Consider the following 14,252-nt stretch of genomic DNA (forward strand, 5'->3'; position numbering starts at 1 on the left):
TTAACCTCCTTCATCCTCACCTCATATTCTTCTCAATCTCAGGCTCATTGCCTGAGGTTCATTACCTGGTCTTCTTGTCCCTCATCTCTTGTTAGATCTCCACTTTCCAGTCTTGATCGCACTGGCTCCAACCTCTGGTGTTCCCAAGATATTTTAAAATTAAATGTAATGGACACATTCCAAAAATCAAATGACCCTTATTTTAAACGGAACTAAAGTGGACTCAAAGTGAGAACAAAGTTAGAAATCTAGCAGATAATTTGCAGTAATAAAGTATTTGAGTACTTAGAAAGAAAGCAATAGAAGACAGATACAGGAAGCAATCCCTAGACAGACAGTACAGAAAATCATTGCTACTGGAAGAACAACAAACCTTCTATTATACATATATAAACCTTCTATGAGGCACTTAGGGACGTAATTTAGTGGTGGACTTAGCAGTGTTAGGTTAATGGTTGGACTTGATGATCTTAAAGGTCTTTTCCAACCTAAACGATGCTATGATTCTATGATGATGCTTCTGCTAAGCATGGCTATAAAATCCAAGAAACAAGAAAACCAACAGGTGCCAAGTAAGTAATCTCAATACATTTCCCACCACCTATAAAGAACTTTAAATTTGTCACTGTCTTCATTAAAACAATAACTACTGATATCTGCAGTGTACACCAGCCACACCAACAAATCAACACTGAAACTGAGATTTCATGTGTTGCTTTTTCAGGAATTTTTTAACAAGGATCCTGAAACACAGCCTTACAAATATTCCTCAGATACACTAGCGTATTTAATGTAAACCAAATTAAGCTGACAAGTCCCTGACCCTCACATTTTCATACGTGTCTTAATTCCCCTTCATGTACTGTGGAGATGAAAAGAATAAATTGTGTTTAGCAGTTTCAAGTTTTGACAGTAAAAGTTGAGAACACTTTGGCTTTGCCTTTCAGGTGCTAAGACAAACAAAAACAACACAGGCAATGGCTTTTTGCCCTTTTACACCTGGAAGCATAGTTATGTTGCCCACAGACAGGGAGATGACAACAGATGTATTTTCATACTTTATTCCCTTTCAGATAAGGAATATTTGTTCCCGTAAAGGTGTAAAATACAAAAAATGTCCCTCCCCAATATTGCATTATTGTAGATAATACCATATACTTGCAAGGGTCCCATTTTAAGTTTCTCCACATATCCCTGCTGGCACACACTTCTGTGGCAAGCATTTGTTGCTTTTTAATGCCTCATTAACATCCACCATATCTTTCACCTGCCCTGGCTAAATTTCTTACATAACACAGATTTATAAACAGATAGAAAAGAGAACCAAGTTTGTTGAAATGACATGCTTCAATTGCCAAAATCCCGCTGTGTGCTGGGACATCAAAGAAAACTTCCAAAGAGCAGTTCACTGTGTCTGTGAAATGAACTGTAATGATGACTTGTTAGAAATGTAATCAGTAAAATGAACAAAGAAACTAAACATTAGCATAAAAAGCCCTCTCACCTGCACCAGAGCCTCCTTCATAGCAGTCCAGTTTGAGACCCTCCATGCACATTCCAGTACCAGGTAAGGATTTATATGGCCTTTTGACTGGCCATATTCTGTCAAAGGTTCCCACTGGTTCAATTCTTTTGAGCAACTAAGAAAATCAAAATTATTGTCAAGTTGGTTACCAAAAAAATAAAATTTCAATAAAAGTGACTATAAATATTGTGTATCAGAATATTATCTGCGTATCTCTTTGTCTATGAACAGCTTTGCAAGACTGCAAAAGTTTTATCCAGACAGGAAAATTTTTTGTTATTACCAGTTATAATACAGAAATCTGTGAACAGAGAAGAGCTACATTTTGTGTCTCCCAGACAATCTTTTTAAATAGGAAAATCAAATTTTAGCTCCAGTCTGTTTCCACCAATAGCAAATTACATTTTTGTAACACTTCAGGCATATCACTTCTGAGGGTTTGTTAAGGGAGTAAAAAATAGCTTTTTTTATTCCCCTAAGTTTCCTTTATATCTGAGCTAAGTCCTCAACTAAGTTTATTCTTGTAACTAATGCTTTAAACCAGCAGGGTATTTTACTTCTATTGCAGGGTAAAAATACTCGTTCCACATCAGCTTTAAAGTCTTACCGAATCCAATGGTCTTCCCAGAGCTGATACTCAGGAAAGATCGAAGGAGAAGCATTGTTCCGTTCATGCTCTTTTTTAGCCTTTTCCATTGCTTTTTCATAAGTTTCTTGTGCCTAAATAAAATTCAAACCATTTTATTTTTCCATCTGCTACATACACATTAAGTCAACATTCTTTTCTTTAAAAAAAAAAAAGATAAGAAAACTTTTATAAATTCTAACTTTAAAAAAAAAAGTAAAGTGAGTGTGTTAACTCATTCCTGCGCACAGTCAACATTTAGCAGCTTTACAAATGTCATGAAAAACTGATGGATGTGCTCAAAAATCTCACCTTATCTAGGTATTGCATAGCCTTAAACTACTACTTCAGCCCGTACAGAAGCTGTGGCACTTTTTATTTCAGAAGACTGAAGTTGTTTATTAATATTCAGAATATTTGCTTGTTGACCTGAATATTCATCCTGACAGTAGAACTACCCAAATCGTTTCTAATATCAAAAGCGTACCTGTTCAAAAAAGCCATGTTGTTCATAGGCAATAGCTGTTGCTGTCTCCGGGAATTTACAGCGTTTCTGCCATAGTCCAGCCCACATATCCTCTTCTTGTAACAAAGAGTAGAGCTCAGCAAGGGAATCCAGGATTTCCTAGAATGTTAAGCACACATATTTCTCCACAGTCAAGCTGTCATTATAAAGTACAGTAGATAGCAAAACCACATGTTCTACACTGAGGCAAATTGAAAAAAACATAGAAAGAGAGAAGTGTTTATATAAACTCTTTTTAAAACTCTAGAAGGCAAGCAATTAGTAACAACCAAGTACGAAGAACAACACTGCATTACATGCCACACAGAAAAAAAAAAAACCACCCTATGACTTGTACATTGATTCTTGCTTGTCTTCCCTAATATATCAGATCAAATCATAGAAAACAAAATTGTTTAACAAGCCAACAACTCAGTCTTTAATGTAAAATGAATCTGTAATATTTAGCTTCCTCAGCTGATCACAAACATGACAAGGTAGACCTGACAAACTACAAACTAAACAAAACAGCACTTGTTTACAGGGAACTCAATTTTGTTTAGGTAATAATTCTTTAAGGTCACATGAACAGACTTGATTAGGGAAACCATACTCCCTTTGAGGGAGACAGAGACGATACAGACTTCTACTCAAAATTTAAAACTAGGGGAAGAAATGGTTTCCTCTTGTTCTATAGCACTGCAGAGAATTAGTGTCAAAAGCAGATGGAAAAGAGGGAGAAAGAGAGAAAAATATGAAAATATCAATGACAGATGAAAGAAAAGCATGAGAAGTAAGACACGAAGGAGTCAATGTTGCAAGTGTCTGTATTCACAAACTCATAAGGACAGGAATTTCTTCACCAAAAAAAAAAAAATCAACGCTACTTTAACAAGCTTTAAACACAAAGATTTAGAAGTGATTGTCCCTTTGTACTTGGCACTGGAGAGGCCGCACCTCGAATACTGTGTTCAGTTTTGGGCCCCTCACTACAAGAAAGACATCCGAAGAAGGGCAACGAAACTGGTGAGGGGTCTGGAGCACAAGCCTTATGAGGAGTGGCTGAGGGAACTGGGGTTGTTTAGTCTGCAGAAGAGGAGGCTGAGAGGAGACCTCATCACTCTCTACAATTACTTGAAAGGGGATTGCAGAGAGGTGGGTGTTGGTCTCTCTTCTGAGGAGAGAAGTGATAGGAGGAGAGGAAACGGCCTCAAGTTGCACCAGGGGAAGTTTAGACCGGGTATTAGGAAAAATTTCTTCACCAAAAGGGTTATCAAGCATTGGAACAGGCTGCCCAGGGAAGTGGTGAAGTCATCATCCCTGGAGGTATTTGAAAGACGTGTAGATGTGGCACTTGGGGATATGGTTTAGTGGTGGACTTGGCAGTGTTAGGTTTATGGTTGCACTCAATGATCTTAAGGGTCTTTTCCAACCTAAATGATTCTATGATACTATTGTACTACACTGTCACTGTGTTTTTCTCTTCACATTTCATAAGGTATCTCAATTAATATAACTACCTGTTGAGGAGGAGTTATGCTCTCCTGCTCATAAAATTCTGTTGTCTGTTTAGGCTTTATTTGTAGACTGAGTCCTTTTTCAAAGGCTTGATGTTCCAGCATCAGTGTAGAACGAAACCAGAGATTGTGAGTTTTACCCAAGTATTTCAGGACACAAGGTCTGATGGGAATGGGAGGAACACACTGTGACATTGCTTCCACAAAGCAATTCAGTGCACTCGGCTGGCAATCTCGCTGTACTTGATGGCTACCACTGCACAAGAAAGGGCTTATTTCACCTGCTAGAGCCTAGAAGAAAAAATATGAAGAATAGTTATCTATTCATTCAGATTCTTCAATTAGAGAATATAGATTAAAGATCTTGTTAATACAGGGAACAATCATTTGATAAGTGTATTTCTCTTTGTAAATTGAAGGGCTCTATTTATTTCAAAAGATGTACTGCTAGACATATACAGCACTTACAAGTCACAAAGAATGGCAAACTTCTCAAAGCAAGTGAACAAGTCACTTATCACACAAATACTTTTTCCTGAAACACCAGTCATTTACAAAGAGGAATCTGTAAGTGAGGAGAGAGAGATTCTCACATGTTGTTGTCTGTCAGACAAGATTTTCCAAAGTCGTGAAAAAAGCTGTATCCAAGTTTTCTCTGCTAATGGTGTAGAAATATGACATAACTGAACAAAGGCACTCAGCAACGCTCCAGTCTAGAAACAAAAAGAAAGAGATGTATAATAAATGGGAAAAATACAATTAATACTATGGAAAAACAGTTCACAATTATACAGTTGTTTAAGCAGTAATGCAAATGCCTTTTCCAACCAACATATCAAAAATGTTTCCTTTAGCAATACAGACTGCTGTAACAAGAACTTAATCCTATTTTCATGTTGATTGAGACTCTGATCCATTACTATAACCGTTAAAAAAAAAAAGAAGGAAAAAGGAAAGAAGTTGATTACTTTGGTAATAGGAATGATCAAGTTAATTGGATAGAGCTGTTACTGCTGCAAAAATTATTTCAACATAGCTTTCAGCTAAAATTATCTTCTTAGAAATTACTCAAACGTAAGATGCCAATACACTTTTTTGATCCTATACCCTGTCTTTGCCACCGCTATTTTCTTAACTGAACAGTTAAAATACACGTACAAGTGGAGGAGGACGAAATCTAACTTTGTAGGAAAGGGATACAGTAACAACTAACAATTCAGTGAAGGCTTAAGAATTTTTTACCCTATGCAAGTAAGCAATTACATCAGATTATGAGAGATGTCTACAGAAAAAAACATCAGCTAAAAAATCAGAAGTATGAGATTAAAAAAAGAAAAAAAGCGCATCACGCCAGCTTGAAGATTTCTGTATTAAAATGATTTGTCAGGAAACCAACAACCTGTACCAACCTTCACTTCTCGAAGAGAGTCAAGAAATTTGTCATGCCGGTTGGTCAACATGTGCAGCTGATTGCCAATGTCCTTCTCAGAAAGTTCCTTAGTTTTAGGTGTACTGGTCTGATCTCCCGGAGCCAATTCAATGTCTATTTCAACATCCTATACAGAAGTAAACAACTCAAAGCATGCAGATATTTTCTAAGTACTTTTGCTTTTTTTCCAAACAAATACAAAATACCCTTCCAACCAACTTCTTTCAGGTCTCACTGTTTATTTCTGCTAGTTCTTCGGGTTCAGATATAGAATTGCTATAGTAAAGAAAAGGCTAAATGAATGAATTCAAGTTCTGAGAAACCCATGCATGGTTAAACTACAATGTATTAAACACAAGATATACTGAACAATCTGTGCACATCATCTTCAAGACATATTCTCCAAACTTATTTTATGAGAAAGTAGGAAGAGCTATATTCCATCAAAAAGATTTCTTTTTCTACAGCATTTTCTGTAAGTTACCTCTTCTTTGGATTCACTGTTTTCCCTTTCACGAGGCTCTTGTTTGACGTGGGTTACCATAGCGAATGCCGCTCTATCATGACTGTCAGCAAGGTTGATAACGTTGGTGATAGAGGGCAGCATAGCACCCTGACAGCTTGTCCCAATTGTAGTATTTCTCTCACACACTGCCAACAGGAGCTAAGATATCAAAAAGCAAGAAGAGCTTCTAAATATACATTTACTGTAGTATTTCAAGGAAAACGTCACTATAGTTTAATATTTATCAACAAGATAAAAGTTGCAATAATACATTTAAGGCCTATTTATCACCTTTATTCAATAAACACACTAACACATTTTCATCTTAATCTGATCGCATTTTGTCACCATTTTGAAGTTCATGAGTATACTTCCAAGATTGTTTTTCAAACCTCTCCTGAAAATGCTGAAAAAATAGGAATCTTCTATGCCTAAATTCTGTATTTTGTACTTTTTCACACGTATATTTAGTGTCCTCAATCAGCTAATGCATACAGACTCTTCCCTATTACAATGAAAGTCCTCCCAAAAAGGATGGGGGGGAAAAAAAACACAATGGTGTTTTTTACCTCTCTGGAAGGAGTTCTAATACTTTTAAGAGTATAAAGTTATCCTCATAGTCACTTTAAACTCATGTTTTAACATGCCAATTGTTTTGTTGTGGTTTTTTCTTAAAAAAAAAAAAAGAGAAAAAAGAGAAAAAAGAAAAAAAAAGAAAAAAAAAGAAAAAGGAGACCTTTGGTCCCATCTTGCTTTAAATAAACTAACCAAAAAAGCAATTTTGTTTCAATGCAATCCTGGCCTAACAGTTGCCATACCACCAGAGCAGACACTCTAGCCTTAACGGTTTTCTTGAAATCATCTGTTGTAACAATTCTTGTATTTTTTTATAATCACCATCATTTATAAGATATGGATTTTCTTAATAAGTATTAATCTGGTCATTAAGCTTTTCGCAGAGAAAATAGATTTTAAAGGTTGATATTAAAGCCACTTTCCAAGCATCAGCATCTCGTGGTTTAGACACTGTATTTATTTTTAAGTACCATTGGAAGTATCTGAGGCAACATACTTGGTATTTTTAGCTTAGATACAAATAATACATACAAGACACACACTGCATAATGCTTTTACACACAGCCAAGAAAAATGGGGAATAAAACATACTTCTTGAATTAGAATTGTATTTCTGATACAAATAATTTCCCTACCTCGATGCACTGTTTTATCCAAAAATGATTTCCCATTGCTTCCCAGTTTTGAGAACAGGTCACATAAAGTAGGCGCTCATAAACACGACGTTTCATAGAATTGTCAAACACCTCAAAAAACTTAGCTCGTATGAGCGGCTGGGCACAACGCAAACCCGAAAGAAACGCTGGCTCAAGTTTAGCAGTAAGTTCGCTACCAGAAAGATTCTCATCCCTAAAACGAATAAAGATGAAATGACAGAGACATTAGAAAGATAAGCCTTCTAGGTTCTGTATATAAAATACTAAAAATCAAAAAAGGCGACATTCTGTAGAAGGGCACATAGTGCATCCAGGTGCAGCATTTTGAGGGAAACAGCAAAGAAAATATTGCTGCTTGTTAGAAAACTGCCCCAGAACTATCATAAAAAACTCTTTCAGGATAAAAATCTTATCGTAATTGTGAAACAATTTCATCCACATCTGTATCTTGTTTGAAATGCCAAATGATATTCGTTGATAAAAACTTCTGACCACCATGTCCACACCAGGACTTTGCATAGGTAACCAGAAGACAGAATAGCAGCAAACAGTAACTCAAAAATGAAGTGATTCATCAGCACAAAATTAAATTTCTGGCATTTTTTGAAAAGGTAACTATTTTAATTATTTCATCATGTTACAAAACCTGCCAGTTTAGCTAGCAAAGTAACTCTCCTGAAAGTATAATTTACAATACTTTTTTTTTTTTTAAATTGGAAATCTTTATACCCTACAGATGTGAAAAGACAGAAGATTTCAGCTGTCACTACAGTGTTTAGAATACAACTAGCTACGAGGATTCCCTGGTATCTTGGGAAAGGAAGAGGTTGGGGCAGTGGGGATATTTTAGCAGAGCCAAAAAGAAAATCCTTTCTAAGGAACTTCTATTTTCAAATTGTCTTCCATAAATATGTATTGTGGTCTCCATGAAATGAATTGATTATGCATTTGGGGGGGGGGGGGGGGGGGGGGGAAATCACTTAATTCAGACCTAAAAAGATTGATGGCATGTTATAAAGGTCATATATGGTACAAATTATGAACCAATACGCTGCAATAAATGATTAATTGCTATAATTACCTATAGACATAGTTAACAAGGTCTAAGAACTGGGCATTTAATTCAAGGTCTTCTGGAAAACGCTTTTCAATGTAAGTCATCATTTTCACTAATAAAATGGACTTCTCCCGGAGAGTAGGTGTCTGTGTTAAAAGAAGACATGATTAATTTTGTCAATTCATCTTAAAACATGCAGAGAACTTGCACATTCAAAGTACACCTCAGCCATCCTTTATATCACTCTTCTGAAGTACTGAAAAATAGCTTGGTAGAAGGTCATAGTTCTTAAAAAGAAAAATAACTCAAGCATTTATCCTTCTAATGTATGCTAGAGAGTTTTTAAATCATGACTAAAAACAGGTTTAAGTTGTTTAATGATTAGAAAAAATGTAACGTATATTTTAAAAAGTGTAGGTCCTTTTATACAGCACTCGACTGTCAAGTACTCTACCAGAAAATACGGCAAATTGAGGAGGACAGAACATGTTACAGGAATAACACAATTTAAACCATCATTAGTCATCCTCCTCCTGAAGAATCTCTCTATCCAAGTTAATGTGAAACATATTTTAAAACTTTTACTTTAAAACAAGTTCTCGGCAAAATAGCATTTGAGATCAAACACCTAATATAAAATGTCTATAAAATGCTAAGCATCTTTAACTCCAGCTACTTTAACAGGAGATGCAAAGTATTCCAAACCTCATCAAGGGCATCTAAACATATATAACAGATCCTTACAAACCTCACTGTCAAAAACTGATTAATTTTAACAGTGGCTTATAGTTATTTAGTATTTGAGAGCAATAATGATTTTATCTTCCCAATTTACCTGATTAGCTGCCATTGGGGAATTGTTTTTCACCCACTCTTCCACTATTTTTACCACTGCACGAAGAATTTTGGCATCAGTAGATTTTTCAATGAGAGATGTTAGAATAGCTTGTATAAAATTTTTCCTCATTTCCATGCTCATCACAGCCAGGCGAGTTTTCACAAGATCCAGGCTTAGCATTACCAGTTCACTTGTACCTGCTACAAATGCAAAAAAAGGATTAGAATTGTGTATACACCCATAAAACGCCAAGTAAATAAATTTTCAAGATAAGCTACTGTAATTTTAAAAATAGCAACAACAGTATCTGTTACCTGGAAAAATATGCCTAGAAATAATGTTTTCAGAATTATTACTTTCCATTCCTAAACAACTGAGGCAGACTCCTTCCAAAAAAAAAAAAAAAGCATCCTAAAGGCAAGCCTGTGTGGTTTCATTTCAGTAAATCTTTGGTAAAAGGTATTACAGAACCCCAGTACTGAAAAACTACAATTAAACTTGTGAAAGAAATACTATATGATGCAGCACACCTATTCTTTTCTGTTAATTTCCTGACTTGCTTATCTGTCAAGTTTAATAATTTTCCAATTGTTTCTCAGTGTTAATAAAATTTGCAAAGTTTTCATTTACCTAATTAAAATATGGGCTGGGAATCTAGCAACAGCAATTCTTTCGAAGTATTTTCTTCAGTAGCTTATTCATTAATAAATGACAGTGCTCTTTACTAGCACTAAATTTTCTTCTACAAGAACATCTGATTTTTTTCAGTGATTCATTTGATGACAGACAGAATTGTACACACTGAAATAGATGCTATTTTAAGATAAAAACAAAAGCATCAGCTCCAATAAGTTAATTTCACAAACAGTCGTTCCAGTATTATCAAATAGGGAGGCATAAAAAAAAAAGCATGGGAGAATCAAAAAAAATTAAAAATTCAGCCCCTCTCCCCTCGACACTATAAACTCTTGAAGAATTTCAGTATTTCTATATATGCTGTAGCTCAACAAATATTCACTAACCATTCACTGAAATGTTTGGGCTAATACTGAAATTTACATATTAAGCAGGTAACAGGAACTCAGTGTATTTTTATCCTTGAATACTTCAGTAATATTTCTCACTAATGCAGAAGTTTTTTTCAACATGTAATAATGCACACAAAACTCTACAAAATCATTTGAATCCCTTTAGGATGAAGAGATTTTAATACAAGACTTCTAATCATTAAAATCCTTAGACTATATTAAGTAATACCTGTATTTGCTTCTGCTGTTCCAGCTGTAGCCTGTGGGTTTAAGTGTTCCCTGACCATCTTCTGCAGAGATCGCATAAAAACTGAAATCAATCTGTCAATATAGCTGGGATTGTTACTGCACGCAGACTTCAGAATCATTAAAGTGCCTATAGATAAAAAAAATACTTAAGGAAGTAAAACTTTTATTGAGCGTGACCTGAGTAAGATATAGGTTTTCAACGTGGATGTTCTCATTCTATGAAAGAACAAAGAACACAGGAAAACTTTCTAGCTGTATTTTGTCCTGCCATAAAAGCAGCATGGGACTACCCAAGTTACAAACACTAGAATTTGGATAGATTTGAAGGAAAATTTCAGTCTCAACTTTAGTCTTTAGTCCAAGACTAAAAAGCTATTTTTGCATTAATCAAAATGTTTGAAAGTTCCGTATGTAAGTGTGTGATGGAGAGCAAGGGGGAGAAAGGGAAGACAGAAAGAGAGAGATTGAGAGCAGTTACTTCTCCAAGGCCTTAAAAAAAAAAATAATACAGTTAACCAGGCAACACGAAACTACTAATGTTGCACATTTGTTTAGTAGCAAAGAAGTAGCAAAACTCTTACATGAATAGGCCTGGGTTTAGTAATTTAAAAAAAAAATTCAAAGAAATTATACAATCTTGATTTTCTGATCTAGAAACTTTTAATCAAGTTTCATAAATCAGTTACTGTAGATCAAAAAAGTTGACGCTATTGAAACAGCTAATTTCAGCACAGTTTAAGAATGCACAATGCCTACTAGATCACAGCTCCTTCAAATTACACAGTTGTTAACAATGCCTATCCTAATATAAGCTTATCCATATACATGCAAACCAAACAGTTTTAGCAATACTTATGCTTTAAAATACTTAACTCTAAAAAAAAAAAAGTACATACATCCTGTCAAACCATACCCTCTAAAAAATCTACAGCTATCCCTTTCCTTATTGCAACTTCATAATTCAAGAAAAGCCTACAACAATATTTATAGAAGCATGCTTCTTTCATTGAATGGCTGCTTCAAAAGTTTTTCTTTCTTTTCCTGCTCAGACGTGCAGAAAATTTGGCACACAAAGTTCAGCCTCTTAAACACAGAATTAATAAGATATGCACCACCTGAGGATTAGATTGTAGTGCTGCTTTTAAGCGAGCTGTGGACACAGTGTAAGAAACATCTTTCTTGGTTAGTTTGTTGTAAAGCACACCCTGACATCTGACAAATAGGCAATTCCCAAAGCGAAATTACAACTATCTACCCAGATCACAGAGTGGAATAATGAAGAACATTTGCCATTTAAATACACAAGTTTTCCAAAATTGTGCAATTTCAGGTCTGTATTACCAACACAGCCAGTTCTGGGCCAAACTCTATTATTCCAATATATCTTTGTCATTCTATTATGTAGCTGAGTTCTCTACCAGTTAAATAAGTACAAATAACAAGAAAAGAAGAACATTTCAGCTCTTCAGAATGGTGTATGCTAAAAATTCAGATTTGCTCACTCAAGAAAAAAAATAGTATTTTTGTAATTTCTTATGTAGTGAGAATTCAAGAGCTATAAATAAATAAATCTTTCTACACTATTTAAATCAGCTGATAAATGAGGCTTTAAAAACAGCTGAAAAGGAAAGTATAAGGCAATAACATGTAAGAATGTTTACACAGATTCCTTGAAATATTCTATTGTATCTCAGAGTAGTACCCACAGGATTTTGGTTTTTCCATGTAACAAGTTTCCAGTAACTTTTACTTTATATTTTGCTTAATCTGAATGCTGCATCTTCTTCCTATGCACTTTGAATACAGAAGACTTCCATCTAGCAGAGCTGCAGCTCCCTGCTTCCAATAATTGCTCCCAAGTCAGCTACCAGGAGAAGACAGAACACAATGAACCCCCTGGTCCCTTTCTTCACAGATGACAGACATCCCAAGCTCATCTCTCAAGCTAGCTCCAAATGCTTCCCACAGCTTCCTCTGCATGATACCAGATTTCAATTTCCTTACGGAAAATAAAAGCTTGTGACAAAGATCATACTCATCAACGGGCACTCTACATACATCTACTAGATATGTGGGAAACTTACCGAAGAGCTGAGAGGGGTTAGCATTAGTGGCTTTTTCATAATTAGTAAGTCCTTCATAAATAACCTTTCCAACTGCTGCATAAAGGCACTCCAGTTCTTCATACTTCGAAGCTACACTTGAGGTACCTGAACAGTTTAGAGAGTTGTGTTTACTTTTGGTAATATTAGCCACAGAACAGGCAAGGAACAATTACACTGTGAACATACAGTCATCCACACCATCATCGGAACTTTATCTTGCTAATAAACCAAGGTAACACAAGCAGATCCCTCATTTATATAAACCTCTTTATTATACAACCAATGTGTCTTCTATAATAGTGTACCGCTACTACTAACTAACTCATTTTGATGAGAAGTCTTAGATTACTGATTTTTATTTTTTTTACGAAAAGATTATCTAAATTGGAAATATTAAGACACAGCATGTTACCTATTGTCTTTCTTTTTTACACTCTCTCTCCCATCCTTGTTTTAGCAAAACAGCAAAGCTTAACAACTAAAAAAATGCACTTCTGAAGCTGAAAAATTATAATTGCAAAAATACATTTAATTTATAGCATGCATTTCTTGAACTAAAGTTATGACAGCCACAGGTTATTAAGCTTTTATGTCAATGGATAATGATGTATTCCACATGATTACTTATTTCAGCTTTTCCTTTTTTAAACAGAGGTTGAAAGTGCAAGCTAAAATGGACCATTAAATGCAGGAATCATAAAACAGAATATTAGCACATTCCAAAGAGTGTATTCACCCTGCCCTTAATCACTTCGAAAATACCACATACTTGGTTCTGTAGGGAAAATACCCATCAAACGAGAAAGCAAACTGTGGACTGCTCTCAAAACCTTGGTGTTTCCACAAGTCATACAAGCTGCTACACCTCGTTGCAGGGGTTTGAAGCTGCTAAGGATAGCAGGGGGCTGCAGTACAGTTAACAGGAAACTTAAGACTTCTAAGCCAGTGCAAATGTTGGCAAAGTTGGCCTGATTGGGTTGTTCCTAAAGAGAACACATACAAAAATGGAGTGAGTGGGGGAAATCACACAAGTATTACACAGATTAGTAAGTCTAGATCAAATCTGTTGAAAATCTGTAATAAAGTTGAAGTTTCTACACTAGCTATGTTTCATGTCAATCTTTTGGATAAGTCATGCAATACAAAACTTTAAATACAAGGCACTATAAAATCTCTAACCATAAAAATGTTACTTAGGCATTTACAGTATGTTCCTTCTGATGTTTTTTTGTAGTCCTCGGTTTTGAAAGTTGCCCACAACCTTGCTGGTTAGAAATGCTTTCAACAGAGGACGATGTTTTATCTTTTTTTCAATATCCTTCAGAGACAGGCCTTCAGTGACGAGTTAAAATGGCATATTCTACGCTAAGTTAGAGCTTAAAGGTTAGAAAAGGGGATATTTGGAACTAAAGAAAAAAAAAATAATGAAAATAAAATATTCATAGACGTATCTTTGTAAACCTACAAAATTATCATTAAGATAGTAAATTAGTCTGTTCGCTGCAGCAGCTTTATTCTTTTTTCTGAACCTCCTGAATAACTGATGCCACGTAGCACAAAATTAAGATACAAAATTCCTGTTCCAAAGGGCCTATATCCTATCGTGTAATCTTAGACATTTTAAAGTTTCCAAAGGT

The 14,252-nt window shown here is 35.2% G+C and overlaps 1 protein-coding gene across 3 annotated transcripts in view; it reads right to left on the reverse strand.

The window, feature by feature from the left end:
* TRRAP (transformation/transcription domain associated protein) overlaps positions 1-14,252 on the reverse strand; it is a 96,690-nt gene that overhangs the window by 37,955 nt on the left and 44,483 nt on the right. For all 3 annotated transcript variants that reach the window (XM_059826699.1, XM_059826698.1, XM_059826697.1), the window contains 13 exons: positions 13,385-13,598; positions 12,595-12,720; positions 10,491-10,637; positions 9,231-9,430; positions 8,420-8,541; positions 7,318-7,531; positions 6,086-6,265; positions 5,582-5,728; positions 4,766-4,885; positions 4,176-4,463; positions 2,638-2,775; positions 2,133-2,245; positions 1,505-1,640 (listed from right to left, as the gene is read on the reverse strand). In XM_059826699.1, coding sequence (XP_059682682.1) covers positions 1,505-1,640; positions 2,133-2,245; positions 2,638-2,775; positions 4,176-4,463; positions 4,766-4,885; positions 5,582-5,728; positions 6,086-6,265; positions 7,318-7,531; positions 8,420-8,541; positions 9,231-9,430; positions 10,491-10,637; positions 12,595-12,720; positions 13,385-13,598 — 2,145 coding nt within the window. The remainder of the gene's footprint in view (positions 1-1,504; positions 1,641-2,132; positions 2,246-2,637; positions 2,776-4,175; positions 4,464-4,765; positions 4,886-5,581; positions 5,729-6,085; positions 6,266-7,317; positions 7,532-8,419; positions 8,542-9,230; positions 9,431-10,490; positions 10,638-12,594; positions 12,721-13,384; positions 13,599-14,252) is intronic.

This window comes from Gavia stellata, chromosome 18, assembly GCF_030936135.1.
Source record: "Gavia stellata isolate bGavSte3 chromosome 18, bGavSte3.hap2, whole genome shotgun sequence".
In the NCBI taxonomy this organism is placed as follows: domain Eukaryota; kingdom Metazoa; phylum Chordata; class Aves; order Gaviiformes; family Gaviidae; genus Gavia; species Gavia stellata.